Source organism: Mesoplodon bidens (assembly GCF_964165515.1).
Source record: "Mesoplodon bidens genome assembly, chromosome: 3".
Lineage (NCBI taxonomy): Eukaryota > Metazoa > Chordata > Mammalia > Artiodactyla > Ziphiidae > Mesoplodon > Mesoplodon bidens.
The window spans coordinates 37,983,661-37,998,662 of NC_138178.1; the positions used below are offsets into that span (position 1 = coordinate 37,983,661).

General features: G+C 42.1%; 2 protein-coding genes across 2 annotated transcripts in view; one reads left to right on the forward strand and one right to left on the reverse strand.

Annotated features, from left to right (window-relative positions):
* TICRR (TOPBP1 interacting checkpoint and replication regulator) overlaps nt 1–6,927 on the reverse strand; it is a 50,769-nt gene extending 43,842 nt beyond the window's left edge. The window contains exon 1 of the mRNA XM_081229360.1: nt 6,158–6,927. Within this exon, the coding sequence (XP_081085486.1) occupies nt 6,158–6,820 (663 nt within the window). The 5' untranslated portion in view covers nt 6,821–6,927. The remainder of the gene's footprint in view (nt 1–6,157) is intronic.
* LOC308614732 (acyl-protein thioesterase 1-like) lies at nt 351–1,286 on the forward strand. The gene has a single exon (XM_081229359.1). It carries the CDS (start codon nt 464–466, stop codon nt 1,139–1,141), a length of 678 nt encoding a protein of 225 aa, XP_081085485.1. The 5' UTR covers nt 351–463; the 3' UTR covers nt 1,142–1,286.
* Nucleotides 6,928–15,002: the final 8,075 nt, after the last annotated feature.

A 15,002-nucleotide genomic window follows, 5' to 3' on the forward strand; every position in this document is an offset into this window, starting at 1 on the left:
CATGCAGTCAGGGCAATTATGAACAATAGGATACAAAAAGGCCACAAATCAACTGCCATTTCTGAGGCGCTGAGAGCAAAAGCAGAGTGCTGAGCATGATCCCTGCACACAGCACCAAGGGGGTACACAGACCACCTAAGCTGCACCTCCTGCCCAGCCCACCAAACTGCTCCTACTACACCCCCATTTAAGGAACCAGGCCCCCACCCCTCTCTGGGGAGTAGGGAGGGCCCGTTTCTTGTTCTTGCCCCCTTGTGCAGCACGAGTCCCAGTAAAGCCTTGCCTGAATTTCTCATCTGGCCTCATATCAATTTCTATTGATTAAAGAGTCCAAGGGCCTGAGCGCACGCCCGTGGGCGGGCCGGACTCGGCGCTCGCACCCCCTTGGACTGTGGCCCGGCGCCCGCTCCGCCTTCCGCTTCCGACGCGCGGTCGGTGGAGCCGTTGTACGTGCGGCAATAACATGTCGGCCACGCTGCCTGCCATCGTGCCCGCCGTCCGGAAGGCCACCGTCGTGGTGATTTTCCTTCATGGATTGGGAGACACAGGGCATGGGTGGGCAGAAGCTTTTGCGGGTATCAGAAGCGCCCACATCAAATACATCTGCCCGCATGCACCGGTTATGCCTGTAACATTAAATATGAACATGGCCATGCCTTCTTGGTTTGACATTATTGGGCTTTCACCAGATTCACAGGAAGATGAAACTGGAATTAAACAGGCAGCAGAAACTGTAAAAGCTTTGCTAGACCAAGAGGTGAAGAATGGCATTCCTTCTAACAGAATTATTTTGGGAGGATTTTCTCAGGGAGGAGCTTTCTCTCTGTACACAGCACTGACCACACAGCAGAAGCTGGCCGGCGTCGCCGCTCTCAGCTGCTGGCTGTCCCTGCGGGCTTCCTTTCCACAGGGTCCTATCAGTGGCGTGAATAGAGACGTTTCTATTCTTCAGTGCCATGGAGATTTGGATCCTTTAGTTCCCCTAATGTTTGGTTCTCTTACTGCTGAAAGGCTAAAGACATTGGTAAATCCAACCAGTGTAACCTTCAAAACCTATGGAGGCATGATGCACAGTTCATGTCAACAGGAAATGATGGATGTCAAGCAGTTCATCGATAAACTCCTACCTCCCATGGATTGACGTCACTGAGAGGCCGTGTGGAGAAGCGCACACCAGCAGCGTCGTCGTAGAGTATAAAGTTTTTTCTGCGCCCGATCTTGAAACCTCTGATGTTTGCAGTGTTAAAATGTTTTGCAAATACACACCAATGACACAGACTAAATAAATCTCCTCATGGGAGATTTATGATCTTTTAAGTTTCTATGTTTGTATTTGTATAACATGATCCAGAATATATTAGTATTAAAATAGGTGAAGCAGCTAGCTTCTTTCTCTCCTATGTAATTCAGCAAAATAGTAAAATACTGTAACCAGATTTTTTTATTACATCACTTGAAAATTATTAGTATGCTTAATGAAAACTTGTTCGGGTATAAATGAGCAGTTAAGACATAAAAAGTCTATGCGTGCTGTGACTTAAGACTCTGGACTTATTCCCAAAGTACTTAGTCACCATGCAGTATCTGTATTTTTATATATGTGTTCATATGTACTTAATGATTATAATGCGTAATAAGAATGAGGTGTTATTACATTATCCCTCAAATAGGGATAAGGCTTCCAAGTGTCAATAAAAGGAAACACTGCCGTCTTCAATTAACGGCCCTTTTATTTTGGGGACCAGGTTTTTCTTTCCTGAATATAATTTCTATTTAATACTCTTTTTTCCTCTCTAGAAAAGAAATGTGTTCTTTCTTCTTTTTTATCCTTCATAACAGAGCAAATATTGCCTACTTGCCATGGACATCTGCTGTCAATATGTGCTGTAATTTGACATTCTGAATCACAGACATGACGGCACTGAAAGTGTATTTGTACTTGTAGAAAGAAGCCAGACATCCCTTCAAAGTTTCTACACTACTTCTGAAACTGTACCTTTGTCTGCAGTTTAGGCCTGCAGAGTTACTCGAATCTTCAGTCCAGGTAACGAGAATAATTCTGTGGTTGTATTTTTCTGTAATTAGCTGAAAGAATAATTAGGTCATATTCTAGTATGTTCTGAAATATTTAAGACTGATCTTACAAACTGTAATTTCTAAGATGATTTGTTCTAAGATGATTCTCCTCACAGCATAGAGTTTTAGTTTACTTATTTTGCACATATGTTTGAAACCGATTGCTGTAGGAAATGAACAATCCATTTGAAAAATTTGCTTTACTTTTATCTGCCAGTGGACTTATTTGAAATTTTCACTGCAGTCAGGGAGGATCTTTTTAAGTTAGTTTCTGTGCAAACATAAAAGTAGCAATTATTTTATTTTAAATAGATTTTTCAGATTATTGGTTAACATTATTTGAAAACAAGTTTATGGGTAATAAAAGTTAGTCAGAACTCAATACATATGGTGTAGTTACCATCCAGTTTAATATGTAGCAAAAATATATGCCTGATGTTTCTAAGCTGTTGTTAATTTTTCTGCTGTATTCCAACTGACTAGAACACCGTTAGGAACGCATCTTTATAAATGGGTGCTACTTGATGATGGAAATGATTTCGTATGGACAGTGTAGGATGTTAATAATGAAGCCATATGTTTATGTCTGGATTTACAGTTTTTAAACAATCATTTACTAAGTCATTTTGCTTTTATCTTGAAGAATATAAACTGTTGTTTCACGTACACAAATCAGCAAGATCTAATTTATGGCAAGAAATATTCCATTGAAATGTGCTGTAACATGGGAAAATGTAAATCTTTTTCACGGTTTCTATCAATGTGAAATAAAATGTAATTCTGAAAACAACAACAACAAATAAATAAATAAATAAAGAGTCCAAGGACCCAGGATGATAATACCATGAACTAGCAAGACATAGTCCCTGTCTTCTATGATCTTAAAGTCAAGGGTGGGGTGAGTAAAAAAGCAATAACATGAAATATTTAGCTCAGAATCACAATATACCACGACAATATGCAGGTACTATGGGAACATAAAGGCGCACCTACCCTAGAATACGTTGATCATGCTGCTTTGCCTACTCCACAGGTGAGCTGACAACTGTGAACCACAAATTGCTATGTGAATGTGAAAAATTAGAACTAGAAGGGTCTTCTAGGTCCTCTCCAAACTTTCCATTATATTGAAGTTCAAAGGGTGCCCAAGTCCACAGCAAGGCAATGATAGTCCAGTCTAAGAACCCACGACTCTCTTGGATAGTGCTTCTAAAATGAGGATCGTGATGCTGATGAACTTGGATGGACCCTATGACGAATCAACTGAATGGTTTAAGATCAGTGTTAAAGAAAAAAACCAGGAAAGAAAGTATCAGAGCACAACAGAAACTATCACATGTAGTGAAGATAAGCAATGTACTGCCAAGCTTTTGTTTTGGTTATGCCTATCAGTTTGGAAAATGCTGTGATAGATTAATCAATTAGTATTTGATGTTACCACCCATATAGCCACACCTGTGCTCACTGCTAAGGGGGAGAATGGTAAACCAGTTCAGGTACCATAGATCCTGATTAGGATTTTCTGCCAAAGGGAAACAAAAAATTTGTTGAAATTATTTCAGTCAGAGGACCAGCCAGGAAAAAAAAAATTGCTTGGCAAATGAAAAGTAAAACTTTAAAAGGAGCTGAAAAGGACATTAGCTTTGATTAAAAGTATATGAACATGATAAAAAAAAAAAAACCACAACCAGTATATAGATTATGGCTACATTTTTCATTTTTATGTACATTATGGGCTAAGTAACAGACAAGTCCTAGTGGTAGTTTCAACTTTAGGGATTTATAAATGTCCACAAGACTATAAGCTCCAAGACAGCAGGGACCACATCTGTCTGGCTCACTAATGGTGCACCCAGTACTCAGCATACCTCGCAGTTGGTTCAACAACAGATATGTATTGAGTAAATCAGAGGCATAAAGTGGAAAATGTGAGAGAGGTTTCTTATGCTCCCTTCTATCCTCTATCTTTGCAAGAGTACTGTGTGCTTGGATTCCCTCCTCCTTGACTCTGTTTCTCCCAGTCTTACTTCCCAGACTGTAAGCTCCACATGACAGACCCTGGAATTTCTCTTCTCTTCTCTCTACCCTCATAGTGAGAGCTCCCCAAGGACAGAACCTAAGTCTCCCTTTTGCCTCCACAGTGCGGCTAGGCAGAGGCTTTTGAACAGGAAAAGGCAGATCTACACCAGAAAAAAAATTCCAGAAAAGCTTAAGATTATCTGATGGGCTTTTTCTTATGGGAAACAACATAACAGATGTAAGAAGCCTCAGAGAAGACCCATCTCCACAGATAACGGGATGTGTGAACTGGAAGAATCTTTAAAAAGATCCTGTCAACCTACTTATTTTAATGCCATTCAGAAACGAGAAAAAGAATCTCCAAGCCCAATCTGCTAAGACTTATTTCTAGCCAGTATTTGATAAAATACAATTCCAGCATAAAGTCTTCGATGTGATTTAATATCAACTATCCCAAATCTAGCCCTTATGTGTTGTGTATTGTGTCCAACACTTGATTTGCTGCCTTAAACACACTAAGTTTTAGGATCCCATTTTCTCTGTCAATGTTTACCATTCCCTTAAACACTTTTGCCTTTTCCTTTTCTTTTGACCAGCCACTGCTGCCTTACGTTTCATTTGCTAAGTCTTCCTTGGGCTTTGCATGTGAAAGCAATTTGGAAATTTTAACCCACTATATCATTACTTGTGTTAAGTATCTGCTCATTTCCCATTTGCAACCTTGCAGTTTAACCCACCCCTACTTTAGTGACATATGTTTCCAACAGATGCAATCACATCTTTCACCTGGTTAAGCCACTTTCCCAACAGTTAGAACAAAGTCCGAATTTATTACCTTGGCCCTACAGATATGCCTCTGCTACCTTCTAACTTCCTCTCCTACTGTGCTTACCCTTGCCTACTAAGGTTTCAGCATTCATTGCCTTTTTGTTTCTGAAACAAACTAGGCTCACTTCCAGCTCAGATCTTTACACTGGCTCTTCTCTTTGCCTGGAATGTTCTTGCCCAACCTTCGCTATCCTCCTCCTTCACCATTCAGTTCTCTGTTCAAAAAGACCTTCCCTGACTACGACCCTATTTACAACTGTCTCCTGCTTCTACTTCCTCTGCCCCACCGTCAGCCCCTTACTCAGCTTTATTTTCTTGAAAGCATTATTTGAAATCCTATCACTTGTTTATCTGTTTAATCTGTTAAACATACCTGTCTAATATATCTTCCCCCAGAAGGTAAACTCTCCTTTGCTGACCACCGCATCCCCAGCAGCTACAACAATGTAGTCGGTACTCAATGTAGCGGCTCCTCAAATCAAGTTATTTATGGACAAAGTGAAGCGACGGGAAGAAAATGATGGAGGTAGAAATTTATACTTATCACTGGAGCGGGGGCTCCACTGCCTCAACGAAAATTCAAATTAGCCATTTAGGACTGTAAGTACATAAGAATTTGTTCATTTGGTCAACAAATATTTTCTGAACACCTATAACAAGCAACGACACATCTGCAGGAGATACAGAGATGTGTGTGCCTGCCTCTGAGGTTATTTCTAGGCTAGATGGAAGGTGAGGGACTGCATGACTGGAACATATAATGGAGAAAGGGTAAGTGCCACAGAAGTGTTTGGAAATTCAGAAGTTGAGATTGAGTAGTTGCCATGTGGGCAAAGGCCCTAAAGAATGAGTGTGATTTAAACTGGCACAGAAGAGAGAGCAGTGGCGTTTCACTGCTAAGACAAAACAAGCCGTCAAGGCCCGCTGGCCAATTAAACTGTTTCAACAGCCTGGAATAAGGGTCGTGTGTAGGAAAGATTAAGTCTGGGAAGACAGATAGGGCCCAAATTGTGAAGGACCTCAAACGCGTTGACTCAGTAGGTACCGAGGACCTACCTATCCCGTTGTGATGAATGTCCCTCTTTGTGACCCCAGAACTTTCCTTCTGAAGGGACACCTGTTGGTCATGTTAGTCTCATTCTGGGTCCACGGGCTGCTCTGCAGACGCTGTCAAGTTCTGGTTCATCAGCACCAGCACCACGTACTAAAATCTGAGTTCGCTGTGTAATCTTACCTTAGGCCACTCGGTGGTATCCACCCAGTACAAGGTGATTTTTCGGGTTATCATGACTTCCTGGACTCTCTTGGGCAGCAACTTGTCCATCACCTGCTTAGGAGTAGGCGGCAGTCGCTGGGCCTGGGCCTCGCACCCGGACACGAACTGCAGCAGCTCCCTCTGCGAATGCGGACAGGGGGCTAGGAGGAAGACGGCGTTCACAAAGCCGCCGAGCGCAGACTGGGCCTCCTTGGCCTCGCCCTCCACGTCCAGCAGTCTCCTCCCGCTGCTACGCAGAATCGGCTTCGTGGGCGATGTGATCTCGGGCCGGTCCCACTGATAGTCTAGCAGCGTCTCCATAAGGGCACTGTGCGTGTGGGTGGCCCTGGGCGCCGGGCCCGGCAGGTGGGCGCCGTGGGCGCCATCCCCGAGCCTGGCCTCCAGCTCCTCCTCAAAGTCCTCCCAGGAGCGGACCCCCAGCTCGCGGAAGTCAGACACGCGGGAAGGCCGGCTCCGCGCACCCTGAGAGTCAAAGAACCTGAAGGCCCAGCGGACCCTGGCCAGGCCGAACCGGCAACTCAGGTACGTGAGGAGGCGCAGGGCGACCCGCCGGACCGGGCTCTCACCAGCGGCGCCTCCCGCTGTGTCCAGCAGCAGCATTACGTTGTGACAGCAGGCCATGTCGGCCGCGCAGCCGCCTCAGGGTTAGAGCCGGGGCCGGCGCCGCTCTCTCCTAGGCCCTGTCTTCAAAGAACCAGCGCCTTTCTCTGCTTCTCTCTGGAACCCTGGTCGAAAGCCTCCCGCGCTCTCCAAGGGCTGCTGGCATTGGCGGAGCTAACCCCCAAGGTCAGCTCCCATTGGTCGCTTGCCTTACGTAAGTTACGTGAGCAACTTTCATCCTTGGCGCTGATTGGGAGGATGATGGAGAAGAGCCCTGCTTGATTGGTGGACTGAGGGACGGCGGGCGGGACTCTGTGCTCCGGGAGAAACTTAACGTTCATTGGCCTGGGCCTTCAGTTTAAAATTTAAAGAGGTGGTGCTGGGGGCCTGTGGCTTTAAGTTTCTCTTTTCCGAAGGAGGACTGGGTCCGTGCGATTGTACTGGGAGAGGTTTACTAAGACCTTGAAAATAGTAGGGGAAGAGAATTTGGGATGGTTTGAATCGACCTGGTTTAAAGCCACCCTAGACTTTCTATGGAGCGGGATCTGATGGCGAAGACTTAAATTTTCTGTAATTTAAGAAAAAAATATTAAAAATTATAAGTTCACTTCCTTTGTCCTAGTAAATTCTAAGCGTTTCTCTTGAAGAAGGTAATCGAAGATCAGGATAAAAGTTTAATTTGAGAAAAAAAGGAAACAGCTTGGGAATGATTAAATAAGGTATGGTGCACCCCCAAGGGGAACATCGTGCAGCTTTTTAAAGTAATGTTTTTATATGTAATGTTAGATGGAAAAAACTGCAAAACCGCACATGCAATGAGATCCCCAAATTTTCTATCTACCTATGTGTATACTTTTAAACTGTTAAGATAATACTGTGTACTGAAAGTTGTTTTTAATTGTATCTGGGTAACGAGATGGTGATTTTTAAAAGTTTTTTTTTCTTTTAATTTTCTAAAGTTCTATATTTTTATTTTACTTTTACATTCGAGGGGGGGGAATATTCTTAATGAAAAGGATCCTTTTGTTGCAAATAGAAGAATCCTCAATTGTAGAGAAGGTTGTGACTCTAGATGGGAGAAATCCCTATTATTGGTTCTAACAGCAGAGGAGAATTTAAACTCTCTCTAGCTAGGACTGGCCTACCTTTAAATATCCTTACAATCCTGAGATTCTCTGAACCAGTTGTTTTAAGAAAGACCGCCAATGATACTTCGTAGATTGTCAGTTTATTTTATTCATGGACTTTTCCTTCCACCGACTGTCATTTTAGAGTCACAAACATTTTTTAGTCTTAATGTGTCAGGTGCTTACTAAAACTGTACACACCTGTTGTGTTGTTCATCATTCAACAAATAGTCATTACAGGGAACAAAAGAGCTAACTATACTTCCCTTGGGAAGCTTACATTCCAATAAGTGGAGCCAAACAAATAAGTAAAAGATATAATATGTTAGGTGGTGATAAAAATCTTTGGAGAAAAATTAAGTGGAAAAAAGAATATGAAGTAGGTAGGAGTATGCAGGATAGGGAGAGAGGCACCGTGGACATCTGGGAGAAGAGGGTTTCAGGAAGAGGGAATAGCAAATGCAAAGGCCCTGGGACAGGATTTTGCTCCCTATTCGCCAAGCTAACTTCTAAAGAGTTATTATTAAACTCATGCTTTTATAAATAGAGGAAACTGAACCTCAGAACAATTGAAGAAGCTCAGCCATGATTTTATACACAGAACCACAAATGGAATCAAATTCAGATTCCAAAAAGCAGGTTCCTGGGGCGCAATGCTTGCAACCTAGATTGAAAAACCAGCTTCATAAGGAGGGACTTAGTATACTTTTAAGAGTAAAGTTGATTGGTTAGGTCTTCACTGAAAACAGTGACAGGATCTGGCTATTTAATCCGCATTTCTTCTCCCCTCTCCATTCAACAATCTCCCTTAAAGATTGTTTGTTTATTTAATATTTGTTTTTCTTTATCTCCCTGTCTTCTACCCTTTTATTTAGTTAACGAAAAGTTATTGCCTATTTGCCTACTGTTAGTGGAAGTGAGGGATGGATGTAAAGGTAGAATAAGTTTAATATTTTTCCCTAGGGGGAATTAAAAACAAAAATACACAGAATGCTTAAGAGAGAGTTCAACGCTAAACTGAATGTTTAGTATTTCCAAAAGAAGAAACCATCCAAAAAGAAACCATCACAGTGAGCTGGGGTTTCCAGATATGCCACCCTCACACCAGACTGGCAAGAGTGAGAGTGTGAGAGAAGCATTTTATCATTGCTGGAAAATTTGGATGCCTGTAGGCACCAGACAGGTAAAGGAAATGAGACATGGTGGGCATTAGTGATAAATGGGAAATAGAGGGGGGTGAGCTTGTGGCCCAAACACATTCAAAGTCTCTTTATTTAAAATAAAAGACACTTTATTTAAAATAAAAGTAAAAAACCTCCTTGCCATACTGCTTAACTAATTTACGTGAAAACTCAGCAGCTGAGCACCTTTCTTGTAGTGACAAAAGTAAAATGATTCCTATTTTAAAGAGGTCACATATCAATCAAAACAGCAACTTGCTAAATGCTTATTTCTATACTGTGAAATAAACAGCAGAGGAAATGTTCCACATCACTGTGGACAGTGGTGGAATATTTGGACTAAAGTGCTCCAAAATTGGAGCCAAATGCAAAATCGTGATGAAAAATAGAGATATACATGTCCTGAATTTTTTAAAAATCTTACCAGAGAAAAGGTTAAGGCACTGGTCTGTCCAGTTAGATACTAGAAAACTGTGCTCCCACCCCCACTGGAAGATATCGTCATAGTGAGAGCTAGTTTATTGAGTGTTCACTGTGTACTAGACAGTATTTTGCAGAGGTTTCATAGAGCAGGTAAACATTTATCTGAGTTTTTATCGTTTATCAACTGTAGGATAATATAGGTAGTGAGATTTTATTATTTTATGTCACACTAAAAGAAAAATTCAGCCAATTATAATAACCCAATGTTTTCTAATCACTTCAAATTTGGGGGGTTTATATATGAAAGAACTCCTTTAGATTTATGTAGACATAATTTTTAAAAAATTTATCACTCTTGTACATATGAAAGAAAGAAAACAAGAATATAAGCAAAATTAATTGGTTAAAGTATTCCTAAAACTTCTTCAGAATCCCAGTCAATCACTTTTCAATTCATTCTCCAGGGTCCATCTGTTTTCATAAACTATCATCCATCCTGTCTGCCATCAGGAGTGTTGGCAATGCAGTATTTCTCAAAAGAATGCTCCACTACTGCCTCTGGAAGTTACTTTCAAACCATTCTCTCCCATTCTGCAAGTCCTGTCACACACCCACTGACCACGACACCTACCTCACTGCTCTCACCGGCCAACAGATTTTTCATAAAGGAGAGCAGAGAAATGAGATGGTAGCCAGGGAAAGGTTGTGTGTGTGTGTGTGTGTGTGTGTGTGTATTTTTAAGGTAGGAGACATTACAATGTATGTGGTTGGGAATGATCAAGAAGTGAGTGAAGGGGAATTCCCTGGCGGTCCAGTGGCTAGGACTTGGCGCTTTCACTGCTGAGGGCGTGGGTTCAATCCCTGGTCAGGGAACATTCTGCAAGCAGCGCAGCATGACCACAAAAAAAGGACTGAAGGGCTTCCCTGGTGGCGCAGTGGTTGAGAGTCCGCCTGCCGATGCAGGGGACATGGGTTCGTGCCCCGGTCTGGGAGGATCCCACATGCCGTGGAGCGGCTGGGCCCGTGAGCCATGGCCGCTGAGCCTGCGCGTCCGGAGCCTGTGCTCCACAACGGGAGAGGCCACAACGGTGAGAGGCCCGCGTACCGCAAAAAAAAAAAAAAAAAAAGGACTGAAAATCTGACGATACAGAAAAGGGTTGGGGAGGGAGAGGATTGCAGTAGTGCAGTAGCTTGATGTCTGGGTGGGTGAGAAAGATGGGCTCCTCCCTTTTTCTGGGTGACCGTGGGCTCTGTGACAGCTTTGCAGTTCTATTACTAAAGGGAAAAGGGGAGAATGGATATTGGGGAATGACTTGCAGCCTTAGACACCCCAGGATTTGGTGATGCTGGACAAGAACAATAGGTGAAAGAGGAAGGTGAGGGATTTGAGGCTGTGCGCCAGGGAGAGGTTTACTGATTAGAAATTATTTCAACTGCAAGGGCAGAAAGTTTGACCACAGTGGCTTAAAAAACAGCTTTTTTTCTCTTTACATAACAAGAAAATTGGAGGTAAGTGGCCTCTGGTGTGAGCTCCTTGGTTGAATGATGTCAGGACCAACAAGTGTGCCATCCTCCTGCTTTTTCCACACACTCATAGTCACAAGAAGGCTGCATACACCCCATTCATATTCAAGTTAGGAAGAAAAGAGCAGATCCCACAGCAGGGAAGTAAAGCTTTCACAGAAACCACCCCACCATCAGATTTTGACTTAAGTCTCAATGGGTCACATAGCACTACCTCTAGCTGCAAGGGAGGCTGGGGAATTCCGGGAGATTGTTATGATTGACTGAGAGGTCTAGTGTTGGATGGATCATTTTCGCAGATGCTGAAGTTACCAAGAATGATGACAGGAGCAGTGGTGGAGAGAGACAGTGAGCCAGTGGCCAAAATGTTTAGTGAAGAGGAAGAGATCTACAGATGACTGTGACAAGGAGGCAGGGTATAGTCTAATGTCAAAGAGGCTGGGGTTTTAGGGAGAAGGGGAAAGGAGGACAGCTACTCCCACCTGCAGGCCAGGTGGAATAAGGGGTGTGAAAGGGAAAACAGCCCTTACTTGGGGAAACTACACTGGAAGTAATATCCGCAGGCATTAGCCAGGTTTCCAGTAGAGCAGGAAGGTGAAGGGCTGAGGACATAGGGGAGTTTGTTCCTGGTACACTACCATTCCAGAAGACACTGTAGGGAGGTCAAGGAAGGGTGGAAGATGGGGTCAGCTTAGGGCATATACAGAGCTGTAAGTGGTTAAAATCAAGATGATGAGGATTGCCTGGAAAAAAAGGGCTGAGGTTTCAGTGCAGGACTCAGAAACCATTGTAGGTATTTAAAGCAGGAAGAATTTATTTTATTTTTTAAACATTTATTTATTTATTTATTTTTGGCTGCGTCGGGTCTCAGTTGTGTCACGTGGGAATCTTCCATTGCAGTGCTCGGGCTTCTCTCTAGCTGTGGCTCACAGGCTCTAGAGTGTGTGGGCTCAGTAGTTGCAGCACACAGGCATAGTTGCCTCTCGGCATGGGGGATCTTAGTTCCCCGACCAGGAATCAAACCGCATCCCCTACATTGGAAGGTGGATTCTTAACCACTGGGCCACCAGGGAAGTCCCTAAAGCATGAAGAATTTAATGCAGGCATTGAGTATCGGCCTAAAGTGGGAGGAGACAACCTCTGTCTATAGTAAGATAATATGGCAGCTCTCCTAGTGTTTTAGTTCTCCTAGTTCCTTTTGCCTTTCCACATAAATTTTAGAAAAAGCCTACCTATATCTAGAAATAATCTTGCTGGAATTGCTTTAAACTTATAGATCAATTTGGCGAAAATTGACATCTTTACTATGAGTCTTCCAATACATATGTGAACATGGTAATGTCTCTTCATTTATTTAGATCTTTGATTTTTTTGGTTAAAAAGAAAACTTGTTTTGTAGTTTTCAACATACAAGTCCTATACGTGTTTTGCTAGGTTTATACCTAAAGTCCTTTTTTTTTTTTGGAGCAATTGCACATGGTATTGTATTTTTAACTTCAGTTTCCAAGTATTCATTGCTAGTATATAGAAAAACAATCCATTTTCTCATGTTGATCTTGTATCCTGCAACCTCACTAAATTCATGTTAGTTCTGTGAGAGTTTTGGGGTTTTTTTGTTTTTGTTGTAGATTCCTTGGGATTTTCTAGGTAACCCATAAAGCCATCTGCAAATAGGGGCAGTTTTACAACTTCCTTTCCAAGCTATATGCCTTTTATTTCCTTTTCTAGCCTAATTGAGCTGGCTTAGTAAAAGTGATGAAAGCAGACATACTGGCTTTGTTTTTGATCTTAGGAGGAAAACATTCAACCTTTTACCATTAAGTATGTTGTTAGCTGTTTTGTAGATGTTCTCTGCCAGGTTGAGAAATTTCCCCTTTATTTTTAGTTTTATGGGAGTTTTTATCAGAAGTGGGTGTTAAATTTTGTCAAATTCTTCTTCTGCTTCTATTGGTATGATCATAAGACTTTTGTATGTATACATGGTAGATTACACTGAATGATTTTTCTTTTTTTAAATTTTATTTGGCCATGCCATGCGGCATGCAGGATCCTAGTTCCCTGACCAGGGATCAAATCCCTGTCCCCTGCGTTGGGAGCACAGAGCCTTAACCACTGGATCACCAGGGAAGTCCCTTGACTGATTTTTTAATATCGAACCAGCCTTGGGTATCAGGAATAAATCCCACTTGGTCATAGTTTATAATTATCTTTATGTATGGATGAATTCTCCTTGTTAATATTTTGTGAAGGTTTTTGCATCTATATTCACAAAGAATCCTGGGCTATAGCTTTACTTTCTTACATTATCTTTGTCTGGTTTTGGTATCATGGAACACTGGCCTCATAAAATGAGTTGGGCAGTTGTTATACAACAATGTGAATACAGTTAACACTACTGAACTGTACATTTAAAAAGGATTCGGAGAATAAATTTTATATTATGTATTTTTATCACAACTAAATATTACAAAATGAGTTTGGGAAGTTTATTAATTACAAATTCTACTTCTTTATTAGTTATTGGGCTATTCAAATGATATATTTTATGTTGGGTGAGTTATAGTAGTTTGTGTTTTCCAAGAAATTGGTCCATTTTGTCTAACTGATCAAATTTATGTGGGTAGAGTTGCTTGCAGTATTCTCTTATTATCTTTTTGATGTCTGCAGTGTTTGTAGTGATAGCCTCTGTTTCATTCTTTTTTTTTTAAACAGTTCATTTTATTTTTTATTATTATTTTTTAATTTATTTATTTATTTATTTATTTTTGGCTGCATCGGGTCTTCATTGCTGCACGCAGGCTTTCTCTAGTGGCGGCGAGTGGGGGCTACTCTTCGTTGAGGTGCACGGGCTTCTCATTGCGGTGGCTTCTCTTGTTGCGGAGCACGGGGTCTAGTCACGCGGGCTTCAGTAGTTGTGGCTCAAGGGCTCAGTAGTTGTGGCTCAAGGGCTCTAGAGTGCAGGCTCAGTAGTTGTGGTGCTTAGCTGCTCCACAGCACATGGGATCTTCCCAGACCAGTGTTGAACCCGTATCCCCTGCATCAGCAGGCAGATTCTTAACCACTGTGCCACCAGGGAAGCCCTCTTTCCTCGTCTTTTGACTATAGAGAGCAGGCTTTGTTGTTGGTTTTTGCCTGCCTCCATCGATGTATTAGGTTGCCAGCTTCTCCAGTATCCAGTTAGATATAAAAGGCAAAAAGGAAACCCAGGGTACTCACTGCCATATCATTTCTTGGGTCTCAAGAGAGCCCTAGCCAGTCTGCCTCTTCTCTCAACCTCTCAGAGTCTTCTTATGTTTGTTTATGTGGAATGTCCATGGGATATTTAGCTTTTACTAGTGGGAAAACTAGGAATAAATATGTCTACTCCATTTTGTCTGGAACCAGAAGTTGGGAGTCATTGTTTTTATTAAAATATCACACTGCACTATAATTCAAGCTATCTCTTTAGGAGTTTGTTTCACATTCTAAACTATGAGGGCAAGAACTGTGTTTTATTCATCTTTGCATCCCTAGTGTCTAGCAGAGTAGCAATAAATTATTTTTTAAATTGGATTGTAGTGTTATCAAGCAATTTTGTATTTCCCGGAAGGATGTTAGGAATTTGGGCAGATACAGATATATTTCCACCAGAGGGCAGTAGCAGCAACAGTTCACTAAGGGCTCTGAAGCATACACACCCTGCTCCAGAATGAAACCTTTCCCCAGAACTACTTCCTCTTGTGAGAAAAGCTGAAGTCTGGGAACTTAATGATGGGCCTCCCAGGGGGGAAAAAAAGGACTTGACAAGGCTGTACTGGGAGCACATGGGTCCCCCTCTTCTCAATAAAGGGATGGGAAGTCACATATTTCCAGCATCTAGAGGGACAGTCATGCTTCTGGGCACTCCTCACAAAAATTCACAGGCATTATTTCCTCCATTTTACAGATTAAGAAACTGAGGCTCAGAGG

Bases quoted from the DNA above. Each gene is read 5' to 3' on its own strand.
- LOC308614732 (XM_081229359.1), top strand. From the start codon at position 464: ATGTCGGCCACGCTGCCTGCCATCGTGCCCGCCGTCCGGAAGGCCACC.